The sequence below is a fragment of the Cydia fagiglandana genome, chromosome 16, assembly GCF_963556715.1.
Source record: "Cydia fagiglandana chromosome 16, ilCydFagi1.1, whole genome shotgun sequence".
NCBI classification, from domain to species: Eukaryota; Metazoa; Arthropoda; class Insecta; order Lepidoptera; family Tortricidae; genus Cydia; species Cydia fagiglandana.
In genome coordinates, this window is record NC_085947.1 from 8526184 (window position 1) to 8538927 (window position 12744).

General features: G+C 37.5%; 1 protein-coding gene across 1 annotated transcript in view; it reads right to left on the reverse strand.

The window, feature by feature from the left end:
* LOC134671903 (protein dead ringer) overlaps positions 1-12744 on the reverse strand; it is a 153931-nt gene that overhangs the window by 87742 nt on the left and 53445 nt on the right. Inside the window, exons 2-3 of the mRNA XM_063529763.1 lie at positions 8613-8855; positions 7734-8006 (exon numbers count right to left, since the gene is read on the reverse strand). Coding sequence (XP_063385833.1) covers positions 7734-8006; positions 8613-8855 — 516 coding nt within the window. The remainder of the gene's footprint in view (positions 1-7733; positions 8007-8612; positions 8856-12744) is intronic.

Below are 12744 nucleotides of genomic sequence, written 5' to 3' on the forward strand. Positions count from 1 at the left end.
ACATTTGACTATAAAGGTCACTTGAATGACATTTTGTCTCACTCAGTGAGCAAAATGCGATTTTGCTCACTGAGTGAGACAAAATGACTCAGTGAGCAAAATCGCATTTTGCTCACTGTTTTTAAGAAGCAAAGTACCCTTGTTCGAGCTGCTGAGGTGAAAAAGCTTTTTCCTATCGGATTTTGCCGATTCCGCGTCGACATATGTGGGGAACCCTAATTCTGACCACGGACTCTCTCACTGAATGCTAGAGTCAAAATTACCTACATATATTGCATAACTTTGTCAAGTCATGATTTAATAAAAATCTACCTAGGAGTATATATGTAGCAACCTTCGAGACTTTACTGACAATTGTCACAAGTATATGCAAATTCCTTCTATTTATTATTTTAGTGTATGGAACGGTGGTGCAGAACCGTTTAAAACCTCTTTCGAGGGTAAGTAAATCTCAAGTGTATAAAACATTCCACCAGCGATAAACGCATCGCGCGATAACGCGTCTAGACGATATAAATATCCGAAACACTCGAATGCCAGCTCGATGGCTCACTTCACTTGGCTAATCGCCTGACGTTAAAATCCATTAAATAAAGTTTCGTTCCGAACGCACCCATAACCTAGTGGCACTTTAAAAGGTTGACGGCGAATCTAATAGGTCGCATTTGAAACTATGTTCGAGATAGGAGTTGGGTGCGTTTCGGCACTTTCCAATGTTTTCTTTTGTTTTTGTTTAAATAACCGAATAAGGGAATTTGTTTACAAGGTTTTCGCCACTTGTTTAACCAAAAGATTCTTATTATTCGGCGGAGCCACGCCGTTTTATCGTCTAAATAGTGTTTTGTTTTAAGTTTATAAAATACATATGTATGTTAGTCTGTAAGGTATTTGTAATATGGGCCTTGTTGCCTAAATTAAATTTCTAAATAAATATAAATAAATAAATAAATTAACTAAAATGGAACTTAATCGCGTAGCTTGTAATTTTTCTCCAATGTTTCGAATATACCTAACGCACTTAAGTCTCGTTTTAGTTAATAATAATGTATAGAAGCTTAAATCAATGTTTTAAGCAACAAAAATACCTATAACATTAACATTTAAGATCTTTTTATCTCGATTTTTCTCACACAAAACCATTCCAAGTGTTAAGTAAAAACAAAACTAAATAAAAACGTTGTGCGCTTTTATACGATCAGTAGTTATGGAATCACGTCTGAATTACGCCATAGATAAATGCAATAAAATCAAACGTAACTTCCATAAACAAAACGCGGCGGGGGTGCGCAGTGACACACTCAAATGACCCCCGCGCGTGAGCGCAGGACGTGACGCCAGGCAGCCGCACGCTTTCAATACATACTGACATTATTATCTTGAGCTATTCACAATTTAACTGATAAGCGAATCTGTCAAAATTCCTAAAAGTGCATATCCGTTTAGGCATACCTAATTAACATAAGTAGGTAATGAGATAAAATTATGCTCAGAGAGCAGTGTTTTTATATAGGTAAATACTGAACACGGATTTAAAGTTTTAGAATCATGTTTTTAATAAAAAAGATTTTTTCTTGAAACATGCTAGGTACTTTTGCTCTTTGGCATATAATATACTTATGTAGTTGATAATGAAAATAATTAGGGGTATTGAATTATGTATGTACTACATCGTTTACACTAGACATTAAGCTAATTGACTGACTAAAATTCATTGGAAATTCTATTGGTTATTTGACGGCGGCTAGGCAGAATGTCTACCTATCAGTATTACTAGCAGTGTACCTATGTCTGTCAATTGATCAACCGAGTGAACTCAAGAAAAGACCTAGATGTGAATAACGATTGAGATATTAGTTTGATTGTACGTGATCGAATAAGTCTTGATTTCTTAATAGGTACCTATATTAGGTACCCAAGTATTGAGCAGATCAGTAGATCGTGGCATAACGTAAGCACATTAGGAAAAGGCAAATACAAAGGCCAAATGGCATTACTTTAGTTTAGAAGGTCTCTTTCTCCATTATTTCCCCTTTACTAACTATTTTTGATAATATTTTTGATAACAGTCATGTTTTGTAAAATTATTTTAACTATGATGATTCCTGAATATAAAATCAGGCAAAGTATATAATTTCCATATGTCAAAATAGTTCTATCGCGGATCCAACAAGCCGTAATGGGGGCCAATAAAGCTCGGCAATTCCCCGCGATGATTTAGGGCCGCGGCCGGGAAAACAGACTTTCCAGCATGGCCGACGTTTAGCACCAACATAACAGTGCGCGTAACGCGCTTGATTTATGCCCTTATTCCTCACACAATAAGATGCACCACACCTTCTACAGCCGCAATAAAACGTGGTAGCCAGCAACGCCCTACGCGGAGGGCGCGCTAATAATATGCCGAAAGACCTTTACGGTTTAGGTATTGCTGGAAGTTAATTCGATAATGCTAGTTGTTGTCTAAGTTAGGGTTGTTAGGATACAATTTAAACGGTTGGCGCGGTATTATAAAAGGGCTCACCCTCGCTTGGGGATAATGATATAGAAATTAAGTTCATTTCAAAACGAAAGGTTGATTTATACCTACATACATTCTCAACAATGTCGTTGCTTAAGGTGGTTCGCCTAGGTTACTCAAAACTTAACTCTCGCTAGATGGCACCACTTTTGCAAAATTTCAGGTTTTATTTTTTTGTGAAATGGTCATGGTATTTGTATACTTAAAAGTATGTTTCGCGCACTCTTTAAATAAACATTGAACAATTAAAGTAAACATTGAATACTTCATTGTGCAAAAACCACCTTTTTAATTCGACGGAGTGTTGCTGTCACGCTTTTTCCTAGTATTACTCACACATGCAAACAGTGTTTCCGTGATCCTTGTAGTAGACAATTTCACACAACGTAAGTATGTTGCATTGCAATAGCGTAACGGTATGTTCGTGGAAATAACTACGTGCAAGAGGATTGGGGTTCAAGACTGGTGCGAGTAGGTAATTTCTTTTTGTTTCTCCTTTGTGTTATCTTACCTTTAAACGAGCAATTATTATATATATGTTACTGTAAAAGCCCGAAGTACGGCAAAACCTAGGATTTACCGGTAAAACCTAGGTTTTACCGATGCCGATCGGTAAAAGCCCGAAATGTTAAATCTTACTAGTTTACTTCGGGCTTTTACCAACACCGATATGGTAAATCCTAGGTCTTACCACGGCAACCGGTAAAGTTTGAATCATGCACTGATTCTTGAGATTATTAGATGAAAAGTAGGTAGGTTTGGATCTCCCGGTTCTGCTGAAGGTGAAAGAGAACTCTACTAGCCTGCATCGTGGCTAGGCACCCAGGTTTAGGTATAGTTAACTTTAAAACCGAATCTGCAGCTGGCCACTTTATTGAGTAATAGAAACGCGTTCCGTATGTGTTTCGCTTTCCAGATGACCAGGGTGCCTAGCCAAGGTGCCAATGGTTTACGCTCCGTAGCGACTGAAGCGCAGCCGTGTCTGTCGCATTAATATGGCAGAGTGATAGAGAGAGGTATTACCCTAACGTTCGCTACGGAGCGAACGACTGGCATCATGGCTAGGCACCCAGATTTAGGTATAGTTAAGATTACCGCCGAATCTGCAGCTGGCCACTGTATTGAGTAATAGAAAAGCGTTCCGTATGTGTTTCGCTTTCCAGATGACCAGAGTGCCTAGCCAAGATGCCAATGGTGTACGCTCCGTAGCGAACGAAGCGCAACCGTGTCTGTCGCATTAATATGACAGAGTGATAGAGAGAGGTATTACCCTAACGTTCGCTACGGAGCGAACGACTGGCATCTTGGCTAGGCACCCAGATTTAGGTATAGTTAAGTTTACCGCCGAATCTGCAACTGGCCACTGTATTGAGTAATAGAAACGCGTTCCGTATGTGTTTCGCTTTCCAGATGACCAGGGTGCCTAGCCAAGGTGCCAATGGTTTACGCTCCGTAGCGACCGAAGCGCAGCCGTGTCTGTCGCATTAATATGGCAGAGTGATAGAGACAGGTATTACCCTAACGTTCGCTACGGAGCGAACGACTGGCATCTTGGCTAGGCACACAGATTTAAACGCTTTTTAAAAATCAAAAAACTATTACTTATGAAAGCAGAAGAATATAAATGATCGTATTTGATTTATAATTGTTACATATTTGCCGTAACTTATTTTTAAAATGTGTTTTTCAATTAAAAGACACGTCAAGATTGTTTACCTTATTTCTAATGCTAAAAAAAACAAACTATAGTAATAATTGTGTTTTTCATTCATAGACAAAATCCATTATTTTATCCACAGGAAATTTTATATATCTCTTTTTTATTGCAGTGAGGATGTCCTGATTGTAAAAATAAGAGAGATTAGGTAGAGTATAATTTCTAATTTTCTTTGTCAAAAATAAACGAATACGTGTAGCCCATACCATACTTAATCAATCGATTTATGATAATAAGAAAAATTAAATAAAAATAAAAAAACAATACGAAATTTAGATGTAACAAAAATACAAAAAGTTATGTTCCAGCATACAATTGACTGGGGATCGAACCGGGAATCTTCCGTTTGTAAGCAAAAAAGCGACTGTTTGCATAACACGCCATGATAGTTCTTAGCTAAGCTGACGAACTTCGGGTACTTATTCTCGCTTAGGTCAATTAAGTACCTGTCAAACGTCAGTGTCAACAAAATTGCACTAAACATGACGGCACTCCAAATTCGCGCCGTGGTCAGCCCGGCAACGTCGGAAATGGTATGGCAACGTCGCAAATGTATCTGTACACGACATTTGTGACACACACATACGTAAAATTGATGAAAATTTAACTATGATTTTTGCATGATTTCTGTATGAAACATTGTTTTCCTGTTAATTTCGCGCAAACGAATATTCGAAGGAAGATAAATGCGGAAATATTTATGTACTAATAGTGTGTAGTTACTTAATGAGCTTTGATTGAATTTTGTATGAAAATCGAACCACCTTAATATGTCCAATTTAAATCGTATTCGAATGCCACTTTACTCAACTTGATTATGACAAGGCATTAAATAAAACATTCAGCCTCTTGTCTACAGTTTTATGTAATGAAACTAATGAAAGATTGGCATGAATCCCAATCACACGCGTAATAATAATTTTAAAATTGTGATAGAATTGATAGATAGTCAATTGCGGAATTTCTGATCTCGGAGATACGAGTACCATGTCACAGTGATGTAGAATCGGAAGTTACGTTAGAAAAATGCAGATATTACACCAAGCACTTTTTTGATACGTACCTACCTATTTAATTAAGCGTCTGACTACTGAGAAAGAATTCAAACATTATAATCATTTATATAACTTATAACTTATTCCCTGTTACTTCATTAATTAAATGGGTAAAGTACTCGTAAAAAGGTTAACCCTTTAATATGCACCAGATAAATTAACACGACTAACCCTGCGTGGGTGGGTTACACAAAACCAATGGCAATTAACGTCATCTGGTAACGCGTCCATATACAATGAGAACGCGTCTTTAAAACCACATCGGCTAGCATATAGATTCGCACCTTCTCGGCAATTCTCCACAACTCGTTCTACTAAATGTTACTTCATTGTAAGTCATTGTGCTCAAAGTATTGTGGGGCAGCAAATTGCAAGATGGTAATGAATAAACGCGTGCCTCTGACTCTTTTACAGACCACAAAGACCTCGTGACGGACGCCTTATGGCACGTGAAAGGCTGCCTACTAAATACATCCACAGTGCACTTATCGCACTATGCGAAATATAATCAATTTAATAGCATGTAATTAGGACTTTGTCTTAAAAAACAAACGAATTAATTTTACCTTATTCAGGTTAACACACGTTTCTTTCTTAACACTCTTGCTGTTAACAGCCGCTGAGCGCCGAGAAAAGTCCGAAAAGTCCTTTGTCCTTTGAGATACTCATATCATATCCAATATGGCTATTAAATGCACGTAAAGTCATACACATGACAAAGAATGTGTAGGATACAAAATATCAAAAATCACGCCGGGAAATGGGTCAATAACGCTGTATTTACTCGAGGTCCAACGAGTATTTAAGTGTAGCGTTACCATTCCGTTAAAGTGGTAAGTTCCCAGTATCGCCGTGCGATCGTGATCGCCGAACAATATTATATTTGTATCTCAATTGTATCTCATCCCGTTCTCTTTGATGAACAAATTCACAGCTCGTTAAGGATGTACGCACAATGTGAAAGTGTTAACGATGCGGTCGCTTTTCACCGTAACTTTCTTAAAGGAATTTTGGCGTGAATGCCTTTGCCAGTGATAATCATAAACTGACAGGTCAAATTACATTTCTCAAACATATGCCACAAAATTACTTATAATACTTATGTACGTAATAATATGCATTGAAATAAAACTCGGGTTTTACTCGCATAAGAAAAAAGGTTTGTATAAATTTCATGACAATTACGACACCAAAAGATCTTTAATTCGGGTCAAAGTCAAATTACTATAATACACAAAACTTGTGATGAAGGATTGACGTTATTTTATTTAAGTATTCTAAAGGATAACGAAAAAAAATGTCCCAAACATTGAATCTTTCAATTAGTCACATTGCAAAATCGATCCTAACAAATAATCATCTGCCTATCCTACATAACAGCTAGGCTACAAACATGTTCCACTCAATGCAAATTCAATAAATCCAGACCCCTAACAAGCGTATTACCAGTAATCACATCGTCCCTCACTTGTTTTGACACCCCACCCCATGAAATATGTAACAAAGCGAACGGGTTGCCATTGTGGAGAGACCACTCGCATTGGACACGAATGTGACAACCCTGAATAACTTACCGAGGGTTCGATTGACTCGCTCGATTATGTTATTGTGGGCTCAGTAAATGTTTGTGATTTATTTGCAACGAAGGGAAAGTATTATGATGCAAATGTTGTGGCGGTATTAGTACATTTCGATGCTAGTGCGGAAGGTATGTCATTACTTCACGAGTACCGAGATATCTTGCCACGAGCCGCAGGCGAGTGGCAAGACTCGGGACGAGTGAAGAATGACATTTCCGCACGTGTATCGAACGACGTTTTTTAATACAGTTGCGAAAAAATAAGAAAAACATTGTTAATCGTACACTAAACAAAAGTGGTAACAGTGACAGCTCGGTTAGACGTCGTCTTTAAGTATATTATATCTATGGGCGTTTGGCAGCTATTCCGTTCCATTCAGTCAACTTATTAAGAACGGAATTTTCAATATTGAATATTAAAAAATAAACGTGTTATAATGATGAAGAGGTAAGTAATTAAATATGAAATATGTAATATTTTTCGTATTCTTACATTAACGGTAGGTTTTTATGCTGATTACGACGTTTAAAGGAAACTAATATTAACACTCATCAATAAGTAGTCGTGAATTGGAACAAGTATAAATTTAAAAAAATTGGAAAAGTAAAAAGCACTAGTTCGAGATAACCAACTTTCCGCACGCTAAACAGCTACGTAAAGTAGCACTTTTTGAGCAACTGTATTAAAAAATTCTTTTCCGTTGACACAAACTCTATCTATTCTCGTCAATGACCTAAAATAATTAAATATGTCCAAGTCTTCCAAAGTGTGGTTATTCAATATCAGTCGCATATGTGGGTACATTTTAAATAATGAATGAAATAATGTGTAAATACTAAATGAAATAATTAATTCGAACTTACCTGACGAACCTGCTTGTACTGTTCCTCAAAGCTCCAACCCGCAGCGCTGCCCTCGGAAGACGAAGATGACGCAGAGCCCGCTGGTTGCGCAGGCGGTGGCGGCGCGGGAGCCAGAAACGCCGGCGGGGCGTACGGGAAGCCCCCGGGGGCTCCGCCGCTGGCCAGAGCGAACACGCTCGTCGGCGCCGATAGCGGAGCTCCCTGCGCGAGAGACGCCAGCGAGGATAGATGCGGATGCAGCGAGGATTTCAGCGACTCAAAATCGTCGCGGACCTGTTTAACGGAAAATTAAGATTTGTAAAACTATCTGACACAAGTTATGACAGACCTGGAAAAGTTTATAAAAGCGAATGTCATAAAAAACTCAATTTCTGTTGAAAATTTGTACACCCAGCTGCAGAAATGCATACCCATTTTATGAATGAATTCCATTCTATCATCGGCATCAGTGCTCTTTAAATTTTGGATCAACTTTAAAAGCACTGCTTGCGTACGTTCGCACGCTCTAGAGTCTAGACCATTAAGTGGCGTATTCTGATTATAATAACAGGTTAAAATTTTATCTGTCAGTGTCAAAACTGTCATTTTTCAACCAAAAGTGTCACCTTTGACACTGACAGATCATATCCTTAACAAATCCAGATCAAAATACGCCTCCAGGAATATGTTTGCAACCGTGATACTGTGACGTTGTGGTACAATACAACCTCCTTTAAGTAATACACAGTTACTTAAATATTCACCTTTAACTCCCTCCTCCTGAATTCCTCTTATGGTCGTTCAACTGATGATTGTTCATTCTCTGGTAGTTGATGGACTGCTGAACTTACAGAGGCACAAGCCATATTGCCCATAATTTAAATCCAAGCAAATACTCACCTTCAACTCCCTCTCAAGTGGGCGAGGCGAATTCCTCTGATGGTGATTCAACTGATGATTGTTCATGGTCTGATGGTTGACGGCGTGGTGGTTCATGGTGTGCTGCGGCTGGTGCAGCGGCGGGTGCTGGATGGGCTGGTGCTGGGGCTGGTGGGGGGCCTGGTGGGGCGCGTCCCGGCCGACTCCCTCGTCGGAGCTCTCGCAGGACTGCTCGCCTGACGATTCACCCTCTGACCGCGCTGACTGTTGACAAATATATCATATTACAATTATTAATTTCCAATAACTGATGATCATCTTGAAAAGATGTCTTTAGCGATATATGTCTGTTAATTAATACGATCTCAGTGTGTTGCGTTCTTTTATTCAGGTATGCAATAAAGATTGTTTGTAGGCATCAGATTAGCACCTACATGTGATGGGATAGTTAAGATGAGGTGAAAGAATTTGAAGTCGTAGAAGGCGTGGCTCACTCCGCGATTTCGTCGCTTTGCTACAGGTAGCTAAAAGTACATCCGTTCCACACCAATTTTGGTGGCTAGCCATAAGCCGCGTGTGGCGCTGTCACCACCTAGCGGCCATATCTGTCCTGATCGTAACAGACGCGTTTTGTTAGAGAGTGAGTCTTCTGTACTATTATTTATTCTGTCGTGGTAGTCAATATGACAATTTTCAATTCGATTTTCTGTCGAATGTAATCATGATATTATATAATTATTATGTGCCAATGTGATAAACGCCGAACTTATATAGTTATATCATTGAGCACACAAGACCCAACTAACTAATGCTCGTCAAGGAACCCTGGAATTCCCGGTTTTAGTATTTTTTAATATAACACAAGCTCTTATTATTTCACAAATTATACCCGCAGTTCTTTTTTCATAAGTGACTTATTTAAAGCGGCATTCAAGTTGCAGGTGCGATGGCCAAGTGAGCATTCTGTAAATGCAATTACCTACACATAAATGTCGCAAGGCGTCAAATCATTTCATAAAAAAATAATAGATTGCATGAGAAACTTCAATTATTTCTCCAAAAAATGACCTATTACTTTTCGAAGTTATTTTAACTAATATCTTTTGTGCCTAATTGAAATAGTCAGAATTAGCCCAATCGATTACTCGTAATAGCAATAGTTTACATTGCAAACTCATAATAATAAAGCTTACAACTAAATCTATTTCGCCCTCATATCCTTTTAATCAAGATTGTTTTCATAGGCGAAACCAAAACATACGGCTTAAGGCGAAGTAAGTCTTACAGATAACATTTAAATATTTAGTTTGCGTACATTTTGTCTAGCTACTGACAGCTTTTCTGATTCATACATATTCTACTTTTACGAGTAGGTATGCTATGCACCTATTAATTAAATAATGCTCCAATCTGCATTGGATGGTTAGATGAAATGACATGTGGTTTGTTTGAGTAACAAGTTTATGTTAGTAGTTTTATGTTTTCAAAGAAGCAAGGCAACGTCAATTTGTTTCAAATTTATTCTAACAATATGAAATACTCGTTCTGTTATTGTTTAAAGCTTTATGTAAACGGACATAAAATGTAATTTCATAGCTTTAGCATGATACAATCTATGTATTCGTACATGACTGTGCTTAACCTCCTAAGACCCGTCATTTTTGCAGTTTTGAATTTGGAATTTCTTTTATTCCGTTATAGTTCAAAATTCGATCATAATTTGTTATTTTTAAAGGAACTCAATACTTAGGAGGTTAAACAACATCAAACATCAAATATTCCTCTCGATAACGCTTCATTTTAACGCGCATTTGGTGCAAAACAGATATAGCTTCTTTATGTAACTGCCGCAGTAAAAGAGTAAAGTTAAATTATTTTAATCGTATTGTATGTATGTTTGTGGAGAAGTATATCCTCCATTTCTCCAATGCTTTTTAAAGCTTAAGTGTTTCCAGATGTATTTAATTTGTGGGAATGCCAATTTATGTAAACTAGTATATGTACAGTCGAGTTTTAAAACTTGTTAGTGATGTACTTGGTATTCTATTTATTTACTGTCAACATTCTGCATTAAATAACGCGAGTCATTAAACTTTTTTCACTACTTACGGCCCAAGTAGAACATCGGGTCGAATAGCTGGTCGGTGTGGTTTCGTATTTACCATTCTTATTGTAACTAGCCCGCAGCGGTAACGCTAAATTATTTATATAAGTGTACATGATAACAACATCGCAAACATATGGCCTGCCCACAAAAAAATCAGCCCTAGGGCCTTATTACTTGAAGCCAGTTGAATTCTGGACTCGTTAACCAATAAAACTAATTATGGTCTGATCACGTGGTTCTCAGAGCAAAATGTCCTGTTGGCATTAATAAGCATCTACGTCTCTAATTATACCTAATACACGTTGAGAAATGATCATAAGTAATAAGATCCCTGCCAGGAGGATGTCCTTATTTTATATCAAGTTAAAAGAACTTAAATAACTATTGTAATCAAAGTGGCCAATTCTAAAATGCCAACTTTTATTAAGATGTCCGACTGATAGGAAAAGCATTTTAGTAACATTTAACCAAATGAAGCATTATTACTAAACTCATCGATGTCTTTTGATGTTCATCTCACGTCCGCGATATATAAATAATTCTAATGCGTCAAAAGTATACACTACAATTCATTTTTTTTTAAATAAATCTCGTAACGAACGGACTTAACAACATAATTACCTAACTACATGTTATTTTGTCACCTGCAAACGCATGACTGAAACAGGCGGTTAGTAAAAAAATATTACGTACGTATAAATACACAACTGGATTTTAATTACAGCATTCCTGCGAAAAACGGACGCACTCGGGAAACCAGTCTCGATATGAACACGGCACATCGGAATCAATATACCAAACAGGCAAAATCGAACCGCTCGCAAAATGAGCGCGATTTGCGCCCAGCCCGCGGCATACAATTACGACATTAAAATTATTATTTTATTTCCAGTTTTAGGGTTCCATAATTGAATGATGGATCGGTCGTCCAGGCCTTCTATTGGACGCATTTAAGGACACATAATATGTATAATGCTATGATCCGGCTTCATTTCAAAACAAACCACAAAACGAAGAAAGACGCAATATAAGATAAAATTTAAAACATCGCGGATTATGCGTGTAAATTAGAATACTGAATTTATTTCTTCTCTTTGCCATACCGTTTATGCACTCCTCATAGATATCCTGTATTGACGCAAATTTTCAATATTCGTTTTGCAATTTTGGATCTCGTGATACAGATGGTGTATGTAGGGAAATATCGATGGTAAGCCAGTTACAGAAGTTTCTTTATACCTGCTCATTGCCACTCTTTGTTTATGCCAGCAACTGTGTATTGTATGTAGTTCATTGTCGTAACATTAAACGCTAACTCCAAGGCGGGCAAGGAAACAACATTATTCTTATGTTACACAATTTAAAGTTAAGCTGTTTTTATAACACCTGCCGTTTATGGTTTTTCTGGTATATTCACAAGTCATTTAAAAGTAAAGGTAACAATGGAAATTAGACAGAGCTAAAAGAGAACCGCCTCGGCATTTTCCACGTTAGCCAAAGAATTTGAAGTAACTAGTCATAACTGAAATTATATACCTAAAAAGTACAACTCAATTGAAACACTAAATTAGAAAATCTAGCGTACAGTTACATATCCAGATTACTGTACGGTTCATCCATTTATCCATTCATTTTATGGTTTTACTTACATGTTACCTAGTTTTCAGGCCACGGTGCGACATACGTGTATGTACCTACACAGATGATTCTCATTGCCTGAGAATGGGCCTCTCTACAATCTAATATTCTAACTTATGGTAAAGATTGTTCAAAAAATACTGGACACGGAACCCCGAGCCTGGCTCTCGCATTCGTAACTTTCATCGATTTTATTGTATTTTTATTTATTATTCGCATTATTATATTGTGGCGTCATTATCGGAGAAATGTTACGTTCGGATAAACGTCGGGCGCACGCAACGATCGCATTCAACCTCACTTTCTCATGCTCCCGACTGCTACTGGATTCCTCTTTTTATTACTTTTATTATTTTTGAACAATTTATAAAGAACGTCCTTCATTATGATCTTTAAATTGATGCTAAA